This window comes from Mobula hypostoma, chromosome 6 (genome assembly GCF_963921235.1).
Source record: "Mobula hypostoma chromosome 6, sMobHyp1.1, whole genome shotgun sequence".
NCBI classification, from domain to species: Eukaryota; Metazoa; Chordata; class Chondrichthyes; order Myliobatiformes; family Myliobatidae; genus Mobula; species Mobula hypostoma.
The window spans coordinates 31,923,220-31,940,011 of NC_086102.1; the positions used below are offsets into that span (position 1 = coordinate 31,923,220).

The 16,792-nt window shown below is 40.3% G+C and overlaps 1 protein-coding gene across 4 annotated transcripts; it reads left to right on the forward strand.

Annotated features, from left to right (window-relative positions):
• Positions 1 to 4,678: 4,678 nt before the first annotated feature.
• On the forward strand, positions 4,679 to 15,294 carry vgll3 (vestigial-like family member 3). Of its 4 annotated transcripts, none has more exons than XM_063049825.1 (4): positions 4,679 to 5,183; positions 6,742 to 6,982; positions 8,193 to 8,675; positions 13,890 to 15,294. In XM_063049825.1, exons 1-4 carry the CDS (start codon positions 5,064 to 5,066, stop codon positions 13,931 to 13,933), a joined length of 888 nt encoding a protein of 295 aa, XP_062905895.1. In that variant the 5' UTR covers positions 4,679 to 5,063; the 3' UTR covers positions 13,934 to 15,294. The 4 variants fall into 4 exon arrangements, with proteins under 4 accessions (XP_062905895.1, XP_062905896.1, XP_062905897.1 ...); XM_063049826.1 differs by having other exon boundaries at positions 8,196 to 8,675; XM_063049827.1 differs by having other exon boundaries at positions 6,745 to 6,982.
• The last annotated feature ends 1,498 nt before the right edge of the window (positions 15,295 to 16,792 follow it).

A 16,792-nucleotide genomic window follows, 5' to 3' on the forward strand; every position in this document is an offset into this window, starting at 1 on the left:
TATGATTTCCTTCAGGGAAAATCCTACCTGATGAACCTGTTGGAATTCTTTGAGGACATTACAAGTAGGATCGATAAAGGGGATACAGTGGATGTTGTATATTTGGATTTTCAGAAGGCCTTTGACAAGGTGCCACACATGAGGCTGCTTATAGAACATAGAATAGTACAGCACAGTACAGGCCCTTCGGCCCACAATGATGTGACGACTCTCAAACCCTGCCTCCCATATAAGCCCCCACCTTAAATTCCTTCATATACCTGTCTAGTAGTCTCTTAAACTTCACTAGTGTATCTGCCTCCACCACTGACTCAGGCAGTGCATTCCACGCACCAACCACTCTCTGAGTAAAAAACCTTCCTCTAATATCCCCCTTGAACTTCCCACCCCTTACCTTAAAGCCATGTCCTCTGCAGTGGTGCCCTGGGGAAGAGGTGCTAGCTATCCACTCTATCTATTCCTCCTATTATCTTGTACACCTCTATCATGTCTCCTCTCATCCTCCTTCTCTCCAAAGAGTAAAGCCCTAGCTCCCTTAATCTCTGATCATAATGCATACTTTCTAAACTAGGCAGCATCCTGGTAAATCTCCTCTGTACCCTTTCCAATGCTTCCACATCCTTCCTATAGTGAGGTGACCAGAACTGGACACAGTACTCCAAGTGTGGCCTAACCAGAGTTTTATAGAGCTGCATCATTACATCATGACTCTTAAACTCTATCCTCGACTCATGAAAGCTAACACCCTATAAGCTTTCTTAACTACCCTATCCACCTGTGAGGCAACTTTCAGGGATCTGTGGACATGTCAAGTTAACAGCCCATGGTATTACAGGAAAGTTACTGGTTAGAACATTGGCTGATTGGTAGGAGGCAGCAAGTGTGAATAAAATGATCCTTTTCTGGTTGGCTGCCAGTGACTAGTGGTGTTCCGTATGGGTCGGTGTTGGGACCACATCTTTTTATGCTGTATATAAATAATTTAGATGATGGAATAGATAGCTTTGTTGCCAAGTTTGTAGATGATATGAAGATCAGTGGAGGGGACAGGCAGGATGCAGAAGGACTTAGATAGAATAGGAGAATAGGCAAGAAAGTGGCAAATGAAATATAATGTTGGAAAATGCATAGTCATGCACTTTGATAGTAGAAATAAATGTGCAGACTATTTTCTAAACAGGGAGAAAATCCAAAAATCTGAAATGCAAAGGGACTTGGGAGTCCTTGAGCAGAACACCCTAAAGGTTTACTTGCAAGTCAAGTTGGTGGTGAGGAAGGCAAATGTCATGTTAGCATTCATTTCCAGAAATCCAGAATACAAGAGCAGGGATGTGATGCTGAGGCTTTATAAGGCACTGGTGAGGCCTCACCTTGAGTATTGTGAACAGGTTTGGTCCCCTCATCTTAGAAAAGATGTGCTGGCATTGGAGAGAGTCCAGAGGAGGTTCACAAGGATGATTCCAGCAATGAAAGGGTTATCATATGAGGAACGTTTCATGGCTCTGAGTTTGTACTCGCTGGAATTCAGAAGGATGGGGTGATCTCAATGAAACCTTTCAAAGTTGAAAGGCCTGGACAGAGTAGCTGTGGAAAGGATGTTTCCCATAGTGGGAGAGTCTCAGTCAAAAGGGCATAGCCTCAGGTGCCCTTTCAAAACAGAGATGTAGAGAAATTTCTTTAGCCAGAAGGTGGTTAATTTGTGGAATTTGTTGCCACATGCAGCTGTGGAGGCCAGGTCATTGAGTATATTTAAGGCAGAGATTGATAGGTTCTTGATAGGACATGGCATCAAAGGTTATGGGGAGAAGGCTGGGAACTGAGGTTGAGGATGCAAAATAAAAAGAATCAGCCATGATTGAATGGCAGAGCAGACTCGATGGGCCAGATGGCCTACTTCTGCTTCTATGTCCTATGGTCTTATGGTCTATAAATCTGCTGCTGTGACTTATGGTCTTCTGGAATGTGGAGGCACGTACCAAATATTTTAATGCAGAGATATTTGAGGTGATGCATTCTGTTAGGAAGAATGAGATGAAGCAATACAGAGTAAAGGGTGCTGTTTTAAAAGGGATGCAGGAGCAGAAGGAATTGGAGGTATGGGAGCAGAAATCATTGGGAGAGGTGGGGCAAGTTGAGGAATCAGTGAATTAGACAGACACATTCTGTACCTTATAAGCTGAACTAACAGTATACAAGCCGGGAAGTTGTGCAGAATTTTTATAAAACTGCCTCAAACAATGGACCGTGTTCAGTTCTAGTGACCACAATATATGAAAGATGTGAAGGTGTAAGAAAGGGTATAGAGATGATTTTAGAAAATGAGATGAGGTACTGCAGTTAAAAGGCTAAGTAAGAGAAGCCGGTTCTGTTTCCTTTGGAGAAGAGATTAAAGAACATGTCTTATGAAGAAAGGTTGAGCGAGCTAGGGCTATTCTCTTTGGAGTAAAGGAGGATGAGAGGTATACAAGATAATAAAGTTCAAAGTACAATTTATTATCAGAGTGCATACATGTCACCCTGAGATTCTTTTTCCGAACAGCATACTTAGCCAATCTATAGAACAATAACTCTAAACCAGATCGATAAACAGTGAAAATGCAAATAAATAGCAATAAATAATCAGAGCGTGAAATAACAAGATACAGAATCCTTGAGGTGAGACCATCAGTTGTGGGGCACCAGAAATAGAATGAGTGTAGTTATCCTCTTTAAGTGGACAGCCAGAGACACTCCCCACCCCTAAAACCACCACCCAAAGATGATAATGGCTGATAGAATAGGACATACCTGTATTTTAGGATGATTAGAGGAAAGTATGGGGCAGATGTCAAAGGTAGTCTTTTTTGCACAGGAAGTGATAAGTTAATCGAACACACTGTCAGGAGTGGTGGTAAAGGCAGATACATTAGGGACATTTACAATACACTTAGGCGAGTGGATGAAAGAAAACTGGAGGTGTATTTGGGAGGGAAGGGGCAAATTGATTTTGTAGTAGTTTAAAAGTTTGACACAACATCGCGGGCTGAAGGATCTGGACTGTGCTGTATGTTCTGTCTTCTGAGAGACTGGGCGCCACAGTAGCGTAGTGGTTAGTGCGACCCTATTACAGTTCTGTGCATCTTAGTTCAATCCCCACTTCCTCTGTAAAGTGTCTGTACGTCCTCCCAGTAGGATGCGTGCATTTTCCCCGAGTACTCCTGTTTCCTCCCACAGTCCAAAGACATACCGGATAGGTTAATTGGTCCCGTGAATAATATATTGTCCTATGATTAGGTCAGCGTTAAATCGGGATTGTCGGGGGTTGCTCGTGCTGCATCGCTGGAGAAAGAAAGCAATTTAAAAAAAGATGGGGGGGCGGAATTTGATAGAATATAAAATGATGATAAGTGTGACCAGGGTGGATCACAGGGGTTTTGGTGGAGGGAGCTTAGGCATTAGAAATGACTGGTGTATAATAGCAGGTGGGAACTAATGACAGAAGGAAAACCACTTCTGTGCAGTATATGATTGTAACCTGGAAGATACGACCTGCTAATGTGATAGTAGCGGGTTCCATTTTGGCCTTCGCAGTGGAATTGGAGGGTACTAGGTGAGAAATAAATTACAAAGGTGCAGGTAAACGGCTGGTTGATAGAACTTGAACGTTTCTCTGGGAGAGAACAGATGTAGATAAGATGGACTTCCTCCTCTACTAAAACCATTCTATGCGAAGGGTTTCAGCCCGAAACGTCGATAGTACTCTTTCCATAGGAGCTGCCTGGCCTGTTGAGTTCCTCCAGCTTTGTGTGTGTGTGTGCGCTGATTGGATTTCCAGCTTCTGCAGATTTTCTCTTCTATAGTTCGGCTGCAAAACCACCAGGCAGAGCTGTAGGAGAGGACGCATTTTTGCAATACCAGCAAAGAACGGGGAGGTCGAGGAAGAGAATTTATTTGGAGAGGAAGGAATCAAAACATTTCATTGTAGCTTTGAGTTACCAATTTGGTGCAATTAAACTGTAATGAAACCAAGTCCTGAAATTCAATTATCACATTGTTCGAGCAAAAAAAAAAGCAACAAATGAAATGAGTTGGGTGCGTGTTTCGTTTTAGGCATTTCAAATGGAAATCTTACAATGTCATAATGGAAAAGAAGGAGATCTTTAGGCCCTTTACCTAAATCGGGCACTAGGTCCTTCGTGTATGAAATCAAGCTGCTTAAATGCGCCGATACGTAAAATTACGGCTGCGGACACTCTGCCTGATTCAGGGAAGGGTCTTGGGCAACGCACACAAAATGCTGGAATAACTCAGCAAGTCAGGCAGCATCTGTGGAGGGGAATAAACAGTTGCTGAAACCCTTTATCGGAATCGAGAAGTTATCGATCTGCAGAGTTCGAATGCCAATGTCTTCAATGTGATTCAAAGCAGCCCGGGAAACTCCGACCTACGACACGAACAATGTTCTTCGCGGGAACGTTATCGTGCGACTCTTCGCATCATAACTGCCAATATTGCCCTAAACTTGCCGACTCTTTCGAAACCATTTATCCTGCACCTTTTCAGAAACTTTGAAGGCAAACATAGAGCACTCTCTGATGATCCTTTATTAAACGTACAAGCACACATTTAATGTTTTGTACTGAATTGTAACTGCATCTGTAACAGAACCGGGGCTTGTTTGTGGTGATAGTTTCGGTAAGAGCTTAGAATAAAACCCTGAGTACCTAAAGATGAAGTTGAAACTCTTTTGTATTGCAAATGGGAGGGGCCTGTCGATGTTTTGCCCAATGAAACGTACTATTAAGGATCATATATTGGCCAATCAGAAGTGAGCCCAGTTTGTGCAGGCGGGGTTGCTGATGCTTCGATCAATCAGCTCCAAACTTTTCGGAGTCCCAGCAGCCGACAGGCGGGGAGGGTACTCGCATTGTCTTTATGTTAATACTTTGCACCCCTCTCTCTCTGTGTCTCTGTGCCCCTTCTCGAGCGTACAACTTATGAAAGCGAGGATGTGTGTATCGCGACCCGTCTGAGGCTTAAGCTGCATTTGTTGCCACCGTTCAATTCGGGTGATCAGGTCGGTCATGAGTTGTCTGGATGTTATGTATCATCAGTCTTATGGAGCGCACCAGTACTTCCCAGCAGCAGCCGCAGCCGCCTACACAGCAGCTTATTACCATCACCACCACCACCACTCCCAGCAGGTAAGAAAACAGCTGAAATGCCTCCGACTGAGACCAACTGGCCGAAGGGAGGAAGACAGAGAAAAAGGAGAGGCGAGTTCGCAGCTGCCTTGTAAACTGGCTCCGAGTCAGCTGTCACATTCCGCTGTGGTTTCTTCATTCCGTTTGACAACACATTACGCGATCTCTTTGATATGTCTGACAAGCTTGCGCTGAAATTCTCCGCATAGCAGCCCGTGGTCGGAGGGGTGTGTTCTCCATAAAGTTTTAGCTGCGAGACCAAAAGTACTTATCAGAAACTTAAAAAAAACCGGCAGTTAGAATTAGTGTATATAATATTCCCGACTGAAAGAAACTGACTTGTCTTCCTGTATGCAAATTTCAGGACATAACAGCCAAAGAGTTTGATGTAATGCGCTTTCCGTGATCAAAACGTCACACTAAAATTGATAAGTGGGCCGATAGTTTTAAGATAGTGTTGTTCAGTGAAATGGAGTAAAGTACAGGATAAATAAATTGCCAATTTCAGTAATAGTGCGGTGTAAAGTCACAATTCAGATGGATTCGATATGAGCCCTTAAATTCTCTCCCCTCCCCCCGCCACCCAATATTACAAATAGTTTGCAGTGATATTCAAATCAGTCATTTTAAACGAGTCCCCACAGGGAGTAAATATGAAATCGACCAACAAGCTTAGTTGAAATGGACACAGTAACGCCCTGTAACACAAAATAGGCGATTAAGCAAATCTAGATAACTAAAATGGCTAGTCCACATGAATAATGACAGAGGTAAACGAGGATAACACGGCGGTGTTTAACAGCGGAGCGATGCGGATAGTGCTACCGTTTCACCGGACATAATGCCACGTTAAACTTATTCAAGATGTGACTGGCTCTGGCAGCAGACTCGCTGGACCACAGTAACAAACCGTGGGAAAGTGACACATTTTGGACAGAATGAGATTGGGTATTCTGGGAAACGATATTCCAGATAACATAAAGCAGGCAAACCTTGCATTCAACGTGAAAGGAGGGGAATTTAAGGTCTTGAGTTCTGTTTTCCTTTTAAAAATAAATAATTCAACAAGTGTTTCTCATGAAACACGGTGCACACGCAATGCCGGGGTAAAGACACACCTTGAACATTTGCATTGTTGTAACTCATTTGAGGATATGGGATTCATGTATATTTCCAGTAATACAGATCCACCGGCTATATGAAAGTACTTTTATAATGCTGTCCAGTAAGAATTCCACTAAAACCGATCACTGACATATTTTGAACACCCATTGCTTATGGATCTTCCTGCATTCATTTAACCTCAGAAATAGAGAAGGTTCACGCTCTAGTTTGATGCGTCCTGTTATCTGTAATGTTCTGCTGTGCATACCCAGCAATTAGTTGTCCATTTTTGCTGGCTGGTGGGTGGGTGGGGAGGGGGCGCAATACGTTAAGGCCGTAACTTGCTCCCGCAGCAGGCCGGTGGAGCACTGGGAGGAAGTTTCGTGACGAGATATTGCTGATGTGCCAGGGTGAGGCTGTGTCTGAACTGCCTGTGGCTCCTGTGTCCCCGCAGCAGAAGTTAGCCCTGTACGGCAAGATGCAGGAGTCAATGGAGGGCAACTCGCAGGGCAAAGAAAACGAGAAGGAGCAGCCTCCTGAGGCAGAGTACATAAGTTCCAGATGTGTGCTGCTCACATATTTCCAGGGAGACATCGGCGCCGTGGTGGATGAGCATTTCAGCAGGGCTCTGAGCCACTTCAACGCGGAGAACCCGAGCTCGAAGACCCGCGCTTCATCCAGCACCTTATGGAAAGGTAGGATCAGCAACACGTGAAAACAAAAAAAAAGCACACGAACCCAATGCACTGTCATTGGCAAATATTTTACATGGACGTTTTAGTTAAAAGAAAACATTGTCGACCCGAACTTACAGCGGTGGTAGGAGACAAAAACATCCTGGAATACTCCGCACCAGAAGTCTGTTTAATAAAAAAAAAGATCGTTAGAATTATACATAAGGTCCAACATTAGATCAGATCCATATGATAGAGATTATATTATGTGGTCTTACTTACCACCATTTGACAATATTACGCATCCAGCAAAAGGCGAGAAAGTGGACAAAACTTATTTTCGCCAATTCCAAACAATATTTACAACAATTAGTTTACAAGTTCACAAAGTAGGTAGCCAGAAAATTATTTACTTCTGGCAGTGTCTGGAAAGGACACGTACTTTAAGTATAGCACTGATATTTTCAGGAGTTTTTATTTCCCTGACTGTAATTTGTAAATCTGACAAAGATCAATTTATGCTGACGACTCTTAACCAGAAAGTATCCTATCTTTCTGCTAACGTATTTTAGCGACTGGGCCATTGATAATTTGTACTCAAGAGATTACACAATTAATTGAAACAACCAGGACAACCGATTCTGTGTGTAGCAACCGGAAAGACTTAGTTCCCAGAGCCAACTCGCAATCATCATATTGGACTGATCTAGTTTTAGCAAACAATATTTCCGAATAGGTTCATATATCTAAAACTTTACGTCTTTGTTTTAGGACGATGAAGGCAATGAGCAGTTAAGCAAATTATGATTTGGATTAGACCACTAAACACTATAGTTACTATAGATACGAAAGATGAAGTGTTTTATTCCAAGACCGTAGTTGCACGTTAACTTTCATTCGAATTCAGTTCCCGTCATCCACCGATAGAGATGGGAGGGGGGATTTAGAGAGTTTGGATCAGCTTTTGTTTTCTTGATTACGCTATAACTCTCAAAATATTTTTAGATTAGACGTGTTTGCGAGGATTTGTGTGTGTGTTTTTAAAAATGCAGCTTTAAGCACCATGTAGGTATCCATTCGCCCCTTTGTTCAACAGAATATCATCTCTATCATACAGTCTCATTCTCCTGCTCAAGACTCTGTAGTTATATTGTAGCACTTTACAAACAAAATACAAAACATATAAATTTCGTGTTTCCCACCGCCCCCCCCCCCCACCCCCCGACTCCAGAAGGATTACCGGTTTCTGCAAATCAGAAGAACAGTTTCCCTGCTTCTTTTTGGAGTAGCACCTACCAGGCCCCGGCACCACCGTGTCTGAGTGGGAGTCATCCCGACTTCTCTGCTGCGACTGGCGGTGTGTTTCATTCCCACGACTCCATGGCTTGGCCTGGACATGGACTGCACCAGCCCAGCGCTCCCCCACCAAATGCTGAGGCGTGGCCCTACACGTTGGCATCGCAAGGGAGTTCCAGCTACCAACTTGTGCACGACGTTTACCCACACGTGCACCACCCACACGCCCACGCCCACCATCATAACCCGCATCTGGACCCTCGTTATGGGTCATTGTTGGTGCCGTCGGTGAGGGCAGCTAGGATTGCTGCAGGGCCAGGCGAGATCACAAAGACAGACCCCACCGCCGCAGCGGCTTCTTCGCCGTGGACTGGAGCCTTTCATGGAACCCTGGACGTTACGCAGGGAGTCGACGCAGGTGAGAAGCTTATAATAATTAGTGGCACGAAATATTAACAGTACCTTTTCAGTTGTTATTTCATATATTATTTCACGTAAGATTACATTTCATTAAAGCTGTCATGGAATGTGTAAAAAGGAAATGCTTACATTCTGAACTCTCTGCATAGCACAACTGCCTTCCACCCTGCCCAAACCCCTCCGCTTGTCCTCTGGACGGTTTAATGTACTTTAGAGCCAATCACTTTACACATTCTATCACTTATAATGTAAGGGATTAAAGCAGCCGATTTATAAGAGCTCCACTCATCCAAATGACAAGATGATGTTTTAGTGATGCTGATGAGGGAGAAAGATCGTCCGCCATAAGATACTACTTTTCTTTGAAATATTACTTCAGATCTACCCGAGAGAGCAAGAGCTGGTGGGATTTAATATCTGAAAGATACCGCTTTCAGATGCATTTCTCGATTTGTGCTCCTGCTCATAGTTGCAGATGAAAGATGGAAACTGAATTTATTTATCAGAAAGACATTTATTTAAATATTTTCACAGAATAGCAAAAATGAGATGGTACAGGCTGCAATCAATGTTATAAAATGAATCAAAGTTTACAGTACTTCAAAATCCATTCAGCGTAATTTATCTGGATTTGTTCTTTCATAATCGTGTTTGCGACTTTTCTGCTTCATGTCATTCCTTTTTATCCAGATTTACCACAAACCATCCTGGAGTCAGAGGCTATAGCACAGAAGTAAGCCTTTTGGCCCATCTACTGCATGCCAAACTATTATTCTGTTTAATCCCATTGACCAGCACTTTGACTATACCCCTCCATTCCATTACTTCTCTTAAATGTTGAAATCGAACCCATATTCATCACTTCTTCCGGCAGCTCATTCCACACTCTCACAAACCTCTGAGTAAAGTTGTCCCCCGGACGCTCCCCTTAAACATCTCACCCAATCTCAGTGAAAAAAAAAGCCTGCTTGCATTTATCCCGTCTATACCCCTCATAATTTTTGTGTACTCTGTCAAATCTCCCCTCATTCTCCTACGCTCCAGGGAATAAAGTTATAACCTTTTCAACCTTTCCCTGTAACTCTGGTTCTGAAGACCCGGCAACATCCTACAGTCTTTTTCAAACAATCCTGACTGCTTTTTGTTACAACCGTTGTTAATCATTTTATCTTTATTTTAAACTAACGCCCTTGTTTCTTCTGTCCACCGAGAATACTTCTGGATTCATGCCACCTCTATTGACTGTTCTGTTTATTATAAATTACTATGTTTGCGCATTTAGACAGAGACATATCATAAAGATTTTTACTCCTCATGTATGTGAAGGATGTAAGAAATAAAGTCAATTCAATTCACTTAAAACATTTAAGAATTTTATAAAACTCTCAGATAACCAGTTGAATAGAAATAACCCTTATAAATCATAATTTTGGCCTCTCAAGATTCACATAGTTATGCTGTAATATGTTAATATCCTTCCAAAACAAATTTTATTCATCGTCTTTTAGGATGTGGACTTTCCAGGCAAAGTCAGTTTTGTCTACCCTAACAATTAGGAATGGGTCATTCTTCTGGTGAAGGCACTCCCACCATACAATTGTGTGAGAAGTTCCATGATTTTGATCCAGAGAATGATAAAGGTACATTGAAATTCACCCTAGAATGATTAATGAGTTGGAGCAGATTCTGCAGTGTTGATGTCTCCATGCACCGTGGACCTTGTTGATAGTAAATACCATAGCTACCCTCTCAGAGAAACCTACGCAGATAATTTCAGTGCACTTTGTAGATGATATACACTGTAGCCACAGTGCACTGTTGATAGAGGGAATGGATATTTGGTGTGTGGAGATGGTGTAAATGAAGTGGGTTGCTTTGTCTGCTGTGTTTCTTCTGTATGGCTGGAGCAGAATACATACATCCCTGACTTGTATCCTATAGATTGTGAATAAGTGCTGGGGAATGAGAAGAGCAGGCACTCACCGCAGGCTACCCAAACTCTGACCTGCTCTTGCAATCACAATATTTATGTGGTAGCCCAAATGAGTTTCAGTTCATTGATGACCAAGGGTGGTGGAAGACTCAGTAAAAGCCATTGAATACCATGGGTCATGTTCCAAATAGTAATTTGTTTGCCATTTGCATGGTATAGATGTTACTTGTCACTTATCAGCCTAAGATTGAATGTAGTTTGGATCTTACTGTACACAAGCATGGACTGTTTCCTTTTTGAGCTCTCTTAAATGAATCTGAATATTATGTTGTCCTCAGTGAATACCTCTCTGCAAACTATTATAGCTACAGCCAATTATGCTCTACAAATTTTACATTAATCAGTCTTGTACTTTATTCATCTTAAAACAAAATGTTCAATGCATTTTGATAATTAAATTCTCACTTTCAATTATTGACAGTACATATTGAACATGTTTCATTTTGTTCCTCTGCACATATTATAATTTTTTACACCAAATTTTCAGATCAATTCTCTACACCATAAATCACACTCTTCCATTTTACACTTACCAGCAGTCTGTCCATCTGCTGGCTGTCCTAAAGATTTTTATAATTTTTCTTGCTGTTTATCAACCACTTTGATTTGGCTCATTGTTAGATGTTAATATTAAACTCAAAGTCCAAGCCCAAATTAAGAAACAGAAATACCGTAACAAAACAATGACTCTGGACTATAACTTTTGCAATTGTTCTTCATTTTAGATACTTTGCATTTATACTGGCATCATGCACACACGCAAAGTAACACGGATATACTCAGCAGATCAGGCAGTGCCTGTGGAGAGAGAAACAGAGTTCACATTTCAGGTTAAGAATTAAATTGTATACTATCTCTATTTTCTGCTTAACAACTGATTTTTGCATCCATAATAATATCATGCACTTTTCTAATGAGCTTCCCAAGAAAATCCATTTACACCCACCTCCTGTTTTCCCTTTATCAATCTAAATCATTTAGTATATAGTTTTAGAGTATTAAGATCAGCAGGTGTTAAAAATCTATGATGCATTTCAACATCACTTTATATTTCTAAATCTCAAAGTTCCACAAGTTCTCTAAAATTACGATTTTATAGGTTTTCTTAAATTAAATGTTACTATCAATGTCATAACAAGCTAAATTACATTTCTGTTCTATTTTCAACAAAAGAATGAAAAATTGCCCTCCAACCATTACAGCACATTTTAGATATCCAAGAATGTTAGGAAAAAAGCTTTTCCAGTGCTTTAGTCTATTCTTTCCAATTTCCTTCAGTTGCCTAGGGACAGACTATGAGGATTTGTAGAATTATCCATGCAAGTTTTGCTAATATTTCCTCTTACCTGGAATCACTATCCAAAGTCGCCTCATATCCATTCCTACCTGATCTAGATGCCCAGAATTCCAGTGGTTTGATTTCAGCAGCAGCAGAGTCCTTGCAGTTCAATGAGAAGCTCCATCTTAAAATTAGTTTGAAAGTTCTGAATGCTGGCAAAGCCTTGGCTTCAGAGTAAATCTGTGAGCAATTTCTAATTGTCTTTATGTGTTCCACATATTCCAAGACATTTGAAAAATTAAAGTGAATAATTTTTTTAAAGTTAATGAAAACATTGAATTCAAAACATAAAACTAAAACCATCTACAGTACTGTATATTATGACTTTCCAGTTACCAAATAACTCATAATGCTACTGAGCTAATACAAAGCTAAGTAATTTTATTTCTGCTTCTCAAGTCCTTCCTATTTTAACCAATATACAGTACTGTACAAAAGTCTTAGGCTATATATATATGCCTAAGACTTTTGCACAATGCTGTGTTTTCCCATCACCTCCTGACCCATAGATCGACAGTCCCCAGAAAAGTTATGGGATATCAAATCCAGCACTGGGTCTGACCAGGGGCAAGATCCCAGAGGGTATTTCTTCAGTGTAATGTGAAAACTCAGCTTTGGCCCTTTCAACTTGTTATGTCTGGATCTTGCACTTTATCAGATTGTGTGGAAATTCTACATTTTCTGCTGTGGTTCTCTGCAGATTTGGGCCAATATCTTTTCTGATATTGATAAAATGATATTGGCTCAAATTTCCATTTTTCTATTAGTGCATACTAGTGCATATACCATAGTTTTCACAACACATTATGTATATATAGAAGCATAATCTCATTCTATTTGCTACTGTATCTGCTACATTCGATCTTTTGGTCTCACCCAATCAGAGATATTCCCTTTGCTTTATTCATCCCTCCCCCACAGAAAACTTCCCTTCAAAGTTCCAGCTTAAAATTTTAAGAGTTTCTCTTGCATAGTTGCTCTGTCACCTGCCTTTTTAATTTTTAGCTGTCCTAACTGGTCTTTAGTTATTTTTTTCTGCTTCTCATGAACTCAAGATCCCATTTAGAACAGAGTAACTCATAAGGAATGCTTACTTACTCCCCATTACACCACCAGCGTTTAGGGCAGCAATGATGGTCCTTCATCTCTGGTGGTGTTCAGGGCTTCCTTCTTCATGTCAGTAGCTTCCTCTCGGTTTTCATGACTGTCAGTCACATAAGTCCTGAATGGAGACCATCACAGTCAGATGCAGAATGATTCTTCACTGTTGTTTCCATAACTATTTTGCTTTACCAGTCAGGGTTGTTAGCCCTGAGCTGAACCCCCAAACCTAGAAGACTGGTGGAGCACTCTTAAGTCTGTCCTCTACCCTTTGACCTGTTTGGCATGGGTGACTCTACCAAGAGCCAAAGCATAAAGCCCTGGCTCCAGCAAATATAGCTCTCTGGGTCATTAAGGTTGTGATCCTCTTGGAGGTCATAAGGAATAAATAAGGTCAATTTACATGACTCTGTACTGCAGTTTGTTTGTAGTTTAAAGTAAGGTTCACACAATGACAATGGTGAAGTCATCAATTACTTTGATACTCAGACTCATGGATGATACAATCTGAGACTTTCTCTATATTCTGAACCATTTATGGAGCTAACTAACGCTGAACTGTGTGATTGATCTTATGAGAGGATGCAAATTGATGATTAACCATTTCTTATCCCATGAATGCTTAAAGATTTTCATTTTTGAAATCAGTTTGAGGAGGGTCAATTATTATAAAAATATTGTGTTCCAATAGAGTGTAGATAATTTTAAGATTATTGCTGATAAATTAGAAAATTATATTTTAAAGCAATTGCTAAAATACTTCCAATTCTTTTTTTCAGGACTCCTACATCAAGAGAAAAGCAAGGAGCACACTTGGTTTTAGCCCATAGTTCCCTTACTTTGTTCTGCAACCTCTTAAATTAAATGTCTCTACTTCATCTGGGTATGAACCCCTTCTGTGGTGGATCTTTCCATCGCTAAAGAAATTAATATAACCATGATATCTGATGGAATAGAATTGGTCTGGAACAATTACCTTCAGAAGGATTGTTTTGATGGAAAAAAAACAATGGGATTCTATTCTGAACAAGCTGCCAGCTTTTTTATTTAAAGTAAATGGAAAAGCAAACTGTTGGCATGTGTCGTATTTGAAGAACGATGAAGTGCATCAATAATTATTATTGCAACTAGAAAAAAATACACATTTTCAGTGCCTAACAATGTGTTTCATAATGGAGTTACGTAATATTTGATGGCCTTAGAGGATCATAAACACAAGAGGAGTGAACATTTGCATTGTACATTTTCTGAAGGTGAAGCACTGGTTGGAATATTGTATGCGGCACAACAGAAAATGTTTTTATTTTTATGTTTTAAGAATTATGTGAAGTGTTGGATTTTTAAAATAAATTTCGAATACTGTGATTGTTTAAAAATGTAATATGACACTACCAGGGATTTCTGCATTTCTTCTTACTTATTTAAATATAGTTTAACCATTTGTGGACTGCAACAGCACTTTTACCATGTCCTTAAAAAAGCAGGTTTAAACTCTTTTCATTTTCTTTATTTACCATAGGAGATGCACAATGGCCCTGATTTTTGAGTTTCAGCATATTTTACATTGTTAGGATGGAAAAGACATTCTGATATATTTCCAACATTTTATAGCGTCCTCAAAAGAGGAAAACTTATAGATTCATCTTTTAGAAGGCTAAGGAACCTTCCATTCCAATAACGTGATCATTAATGTTTTTACTTTGATCTGTTTGTACAATTGAATCATTTTTGTCTTATAAGCTTTTAAAATCAATCTGTAATTTGGGAATTATAGCCATTCTCCGTTAATGGAGATGACAACGTGATGTTTTTCAACTATAGGGAAGAGCACGGAATTATATTTTTTTTTACACGGACTGCATTCTGTCGGTGGTCCAGTAGATGAACCAAAAACAAAAAAAAGCAGAAGAAAAAGTAAAAGTGACGCACCGATAAATCATCTGCCAGTAAGTTCAAAGCTAAAATACTTCCGGGAAGGAATGATGTAAGGAATGATGTTTCAGAGTTCCTTCGCTCCTTCCCTCTCCCCCCCCCCACCCCACCCCACCCCACCCCACCCAACCCAACTACACCCTGTAACATATGACATGGTAACACTATCATCAGTTTTGGAAATTTTATAAAAGAAAGAAAGTAGACACTTTTTAATGAATGGAGCCAGGATTCTGTGTTATACATATTCTTTCCGAGATGTTACATATATTGTTCTTTGTTTATAATGAAAATGCGTATTAAAATTCAAAAAGGAACATTTTGTAGCAAAATTCTTTCTGCGAATTTCAGTATTTGTATAATAAAATACAAAACTCGTTAATAAAAATGATGAAAACTTTCTTTACAACTCTATGTATGATCTTTCAACTTCTGACCAACGGACAATGTTATTGTAACTGCAACCTTCTGCTCTGGAAAACAAATTCTCAGCAGCTTCGCGCCTTGGTTCAATTTTTACTTAAAAATAACTATTCTCTTCTAGACTGTAGTGTCACGCTAACCGCGGTCTTTCCAAAACCAATCAAAACGATTTTAGAGGGGAAAAAAAACTATCTAGTCATTTTTCTTTACACAGAAACAATAAGCAGTGTGGTTCCCTCGGCGAAGCAATTGTTGACGGAGCAGATTCAAACCATCTGCCGGGACGTACAAAAGCTTGTTATGAATTTGTTCTCCGTTGAAATTTCTGCAGCTGTCCATGGTTTGTGTGTCAATGAGCGGTATTTTGTTACATTAAAACAGTGCAGACAGAGAAGATCAAACTATTAAACACCATACATAGGAAGAATTAACCTCAAAAGGGCCGTATATTTTTGTGAATGGCTTCAACCATTTTAAAAGGAACACAGTGTCGAACTTATAACCTTTAGTTTAACAACTTCCAACAATGAACATGCTGAGGTTATAGAAGACTTATAAATGTTGGAGTTTTTAAGTAACGTGTAAGTGTAAAGTCCTCGTATTCAGAGCAACACGAACTGAGATCTGGTCATAGTTTGGCCAAATCTGAATACCCCACCGGGACCGAAAACGCTGGTTGGTCCTGTTTAATATTGGTCTGATGCAACTACCTGCTCCGTATGTAATGGCATGCGTTTACCAACAATACTGGTGGAAGCCTTGCCGTGGTTTGCTGCGTGGGAAAACCTGTATTGTACACCAGAGAGATCAAATACGTCGTGACGAACTTGCTGAATAATTCCATTGCTCCGTGCAGCTGCGATATTAATTTAACTCCGAAATATTTGCCCTTCTACCTTACTGGAACCGCATCTCCTCGATAGCTATCAGATAAAAACCTTTCAATTTTGTTGTCGAAATATGTATCCCTGTTTATCCGTATTATTTACAATATAATTTATCCTTATTATACATTGCCCATTTTATTACCTCAGCCTCCAGCGCCATACTTATTCCCTATCACTTCGACCTATTTGCTCTTATAACTAAACCATTACTCGGTTCTACATGTGCTTCCTAGTTCTTTAATGTATTCTTTTTCGAATTTTCTCATGAAGCCCCACACCCCTCCCGTCATTTATTTTAAGGATATTATCTCGCCCAAGAACACTCTGGTTAATTGGAGCCTCTTTATAAACGCGACCAGACCCAGTGTTGGAGAACAGAAATCTTTGTTTCTCAATGTAACCGTTCAAATACGTGAACGTTTTCATCATCGTAATCAGTC

Coding starts and splice junctions, on each gene's coding strand:
- vgll3 (XM_063049825.1), top strand. CDS start 5,064: ATGAGTTGTCTGGATGTTATGTATCATCAGTCTTATGGAGCGCACCAG. Junction 5,184..6,741: donor ACCACCACCACTCCCAGCAG/GTAAGAAAACAG, acceptor GTGTCCCCGCAG/CAGAAGTTAGCCCTGTACGG. Junction 6,983..8,192: donor ATCCAGCACCTTATGGAAAG/GTAGGATCAGCA, acceptor CCCCGACTCCAG/AAGGATTACCGGTTTCTGCA.